Source organism: Dipteris shenzhenensis, chromosome 26, assembly GCF_047967505.1.
Source record: "Dipteris shenzhenensis isolate YYH24624 ecotype China chromosome 26, Dip_SZ_1.0, whole genome shotgun sequence".
Lineage (NCBI taxonomy): Eukaryota > Viridiplantae > Streptophyta > Polypodiopsida > Gleicheniales > Dipteridaceae > Dipteris > Dipteris shenzhenensis.
Window position 1 is genome coordinate 343,971 of NC_141621.1, and position 3,937 is coordinate 347,907.

General features: G+C 41.9%; 1 protein-coding gene across 2 annotated transcripts; it reads left to right on the top strand.

Moving 5' to 3' along the window:
* Window positions 1-1,120: 1,120 nt before the first annotated feature.
* LOC147884505 (uncharacterized) lies at window positions 1,121-2,983 on the top strand. Of its 2 annotated transcripts, XM_087397820.1 has the most exons (4): window positions 1,121-1,183; window positions 1,265-1,619; window positions 1,708-1,895; window positions 1,985-2,983. In XM_087397820.1, the coding sequence occupies exons 1-4, from the start codon at window positions 1,178-1,180 to the stop codon at window positions 2,351-2,353; spliced, it is 918 nt and encodes a 305-aa protein (XP_087253946.1). In that variant the 5' UTR covers window positions 1,121-1,177; the 3' UTR covers window positions 2,354-2,983. The 2 variants fall into 2 exon arrangements, with proteins under 2 accessions (XP_087253946.1, XP_087253947.1); XM_087397821.1 differs by lacking the exon at window positions 1,121-1,183 and having other exon boundaries at window positions 1,259-1,619.
* Window positions 2,984-3,937: the final 954 nt, after the last annotated feature.

Here is a 3,937-nt window from a genome sequence, read left to right on the forward strand (position 1 = left end):
GATATTAACGACAAATATGACGGATTAACAAAGCTTATTGACAACACTGTTTTGAATATCAAATCGCAGTAGTTTGGGACAGAATTATTATATTAAACCCTGAAATGTCATAGCTCTTGATCTAGAACTCCGATTGACGAACTGTTTTGACAGGATTCAAGAGCGCAACAAGATCTACACAATAGGTTTTAGTTTTAAAGATAAAATTAACTACCACTTCTAATTTAAACAAGTTAGGATATTAATCATCATCTCCACAAGAAACACAATCAATCAAACAACTTATCTTCTTTGTTGCAACGCATCCATAGCTCTGATACCATGTTAAAATAGAGAGAAGTAATAACACACGAGCAGTGAATACGAGACATGCTCCCAAAGAATGAATCTTATTGATATTGAGTTTGTATATATAGGTGAGACCTATGTTAAGTGAGAGTGTGACAAATATAGCTGTAACACAAAGGACTTGGAAGATCCAATTCTTCAAGAACGATCTGGTTCTTGGAGGTAGGTTAATTAAGAATTAGGCTATTCTAATTAGCATGCAGATCGTCTGCTAGTATTGCTACCTCTGGCATGTCTGGAAGGACAAGGAATCTTCGAGTATTTGAGAAGATTCCGACAATGGCCATTTATGATGAAATCATGCAAGAAAGCAAGGGACTTATTAACACTACTATAGGAGTAAGCAAGGAAGATGATGAATGGAACCAGGTTTTAATCGACATTAAACGCTTGGAAGGTCCTCACCATGGGGGTCTAGCTTGCATTGAGTTAAAAATCTTCCTGTGTGCTTGGAAGACATCCACCCCTTCTAAGGGGACACTACCACTCACAATTGTGAGTATGGCAAAAAAAAAAAAAAAAAAAAGCAAAATGGACACCTACCACTAAGGCTTATGCCCTGTGGGCAGGCCAAAGAGGCAATCACAGACTGGTGGGGTTTCGATATTGGGATGGGGTCGAATTTGCAAAGAATAAAGGGTTTCCATATTGGGATGGGGTCGAATTTGCAAAGAATAAAGGCAGCAAAAGAATAGACGGGCACTCGCAGGTGGGATGGACCTCTTGGAAAAGAGCAGATTATTCGATACTTCCGCCCTGTATATATAGCATGTGCCGGTCCTCCTTGATATCATGTTAAGTTGCAGCGCTCGATATTGTATTTGAAAGCATGGCTGTGAGTCCCTGATCTAATTAATACAAGAAGCATGTTTCTGATCATATTAAAGTTATTGACGAATTGTGATCGGCCATGCAGGGTGGCATTTTTTCCAGAAGCTCCCGGGATATTAAGCTCGAAAAGGACGGAAAACTACTACAGGCCTTGTGCTTGACGTCTGATGGAGAATGGGTGCAATCGGAGCTTGACCTGAATTTCTACCTCGAGAACCGCGACGGCACTGTGCAGTTTTCAGGGAACATGCCTGGCAAGTTCCTTCTGTCGTGTGTGAATGTGAGGCTCACGGGCACCACCATAATGCAGGGATCGGCCAGGAGAATAAATGAGAGCTATGTGGACTTTGAGGTGGATCTGGACCGCAACGTCGCCAACATCGAAGGACGCCTCCTGTGGCTAGTCAATCCCCAGCAGCCATACGACTCACCAGAGAATGGTACAAATATTTACTGTCTGTGTGTGACAAATGTTTGTTTGATAAAGAGGGAGCTGGCCTAAAGGTAAAGGCGAAAAATATCCTGTAGATGCGGCTGGTTTCGGTACCTACGATGCTTCGGACGACCCTCAAGTGCGTGACTATGCCAAGTCTCTTGAGCCAGCCCGCCCTAAGCGAGAGGTCACGATCACTCCGCCCACCAAAGATGACATTCAAGATATACAAAACCTTGTGCGTTTGTGGGACCTTGACAACATGGACCGCAACTTGGGACAGGTCAGCTAACAACGAAGAAAGCAGTAAAAATGGTCACTTGAATTTGTGGTTTAACTTCTTTGTTGACGTTCGATGATGTTAATATACAGACCACAATGGTGGAATTTCCACGTCGCCCACGCCCTCAGGATTATACTCCTCACCGCCAAGGCTGGAGGATTGACAACCAAGAGAATGGCTCCTTTCAAAGGAACAATCTCCAATACTACAGCCTGGCTGTGCAGAACGGGGCTGCTGTGTATGCTAGTGTGTTGGTGCCTGTCCGCTACAGGGTGGGGCGAACCCGCATACGCAACGCATTCTTACGCAGCATGGAGCAAGGACAAGTGGTTTCCATCGACCCTCCGCCCCCTGCACAGCGTCAACCTCCTCCACAAGATGACGTACGAGCTGAGAATGCCTTCGTGCAGTCTCTATCGTGGGTTGTGCTTGCAGGACTGGTACTTATGTGCTTATAGGTAGTTAAATTATACCTGCACCCTATTCAGCAGCTCGCTTCACGTGCATGTGAAAATAAGGTGTGGAAACATCAATAAGGGGGACCCGTATGATGTTTAATAAAATGAAGATATAGATATGGGAGTTGTTTGGTAACTAATATGCCATATTAATATCATGACACTTGTATACTACATGTCCCATGTGCTACTGGGCACTAACAATCTGTTTCTCTTAAAGTATTTCAACCTTACGGATCTGTATCATGTTCAATCAAATGAAGATATAGATATGGGAGTTGTTTGGTCATTAATATACCATATTAATATCATGACAATCAACACACATTTGGGGCTAGCCAATAGCATGCAACCATGAGTAAATCTCTTCCTTCTCTAGAGTTTGTGTGTATTTTTCATTGCATATAAGGAACAAGAACCTCTCATTTTACAAGGAGGGAGCAAGTCTACACCAACAACACTTGATAATGGAATGCAAATCCAAAGCAAGTGCCAAGCTCACAAGCATGCTTCTCTTTACTACACTATGCCTGCTATGGCAAGAGTCTACCTCTTGCATAAGTAGAAGTATATAGGAAGAGTACTACTTTCTTCTAGAAATACTTCTTTTTCTTCTCAATCTACCATCCATCCCTGCTAGCTCTCCTCACCTGTGAATGTGCTTGAGGTCTTCGGATTGAGGAGTAGGAGTAATGAAATGTGATTAATGATGTATGAACCTTCTATTTTCATGGCATCAAGATGGTTTACAAGGTGCGTGCAAAGTTGTACTGTAAAAAGACTCTCTCTCTCGAGTAATCTTGTAATACAAAGCCCTTTGCAGGGGGGGACCAGCTCCATTTAAATACGGTCCTCAATTGTTGTCATTGTACTAGTTGTTTTACTCTCTTGTCAAGTTAGTTTGCATCCCAAGTTAACTAGTATATAAAGCTCTTGTGTTAGACTCCATCCAAGCACTTTCTTTTCTAGCTTAGATAGCTTAGGTGTGAAATACTCTATTTTACAACCATTATCCAAAGGATAAGCTACTCAACTATGATTGGATATAACAAATAGGTTCTTTCGACTGTTTTTTGAAACTATAAATTCTCGCCACTGTATCATGCTTGATTTCCCTTTGAGAGAATTCAGCTATGAACTCCTTGATCAGATCATCTATACTTGTAAATCTTTTAGGTCTCAAGGTATGAAACCAATCTAAGGCTTTATCTTCTAGAGTTAACCCAAATCCTTCATATTGAGTGTGAAAATCCACTACTTGCTTAGCTCGCAAAACTTGTCTGAAAAGAGCAACATGATCATGTGTATTTCCTTTCCCATTGTATTTTTTCTTCACCCACTTTTGTGACGATCTTACTCTTCATGTGAATTCAGATGATTTGGTTGGAAAAGGGCTCAAATCTATCAAAGGCTCTAGAGGTATTGATGTCAACCTAGATGCTATCGTGGGTTGAGTAGCAAGGGTGGCTGCTGTGGTGTATCGATGTGGCTCCTTTGGTCCCTTGCTGATCCCATAGCCACTGTTAATTCTAGAACCATTAGAAAGTCCCATTCCCCCAGCTACTTTGAGAGTAGGTGTTGTAA

What these genes read in the sequence shown, in the direction of transcription:
- LOC147884505 (XM_087397820.1), top strand. An exon ending in ATACGACTCACCAGAGAATG is followed by an intron (nt 1,620 to 1,707) that starts GTACAAATATTT and finishes AATATCCTGTAG; the next exon opens with ATGCGGCTGGTTTCGGTACC. An exon ending in TGGACCGCAACTTGGGACAG is followed by an intron (nt 1,896 to 1,984) that starts GTCAGCTAACAA and finishes GTTAATATACAG; the next exon opens with ACCACAATGGTGGAATTTCC.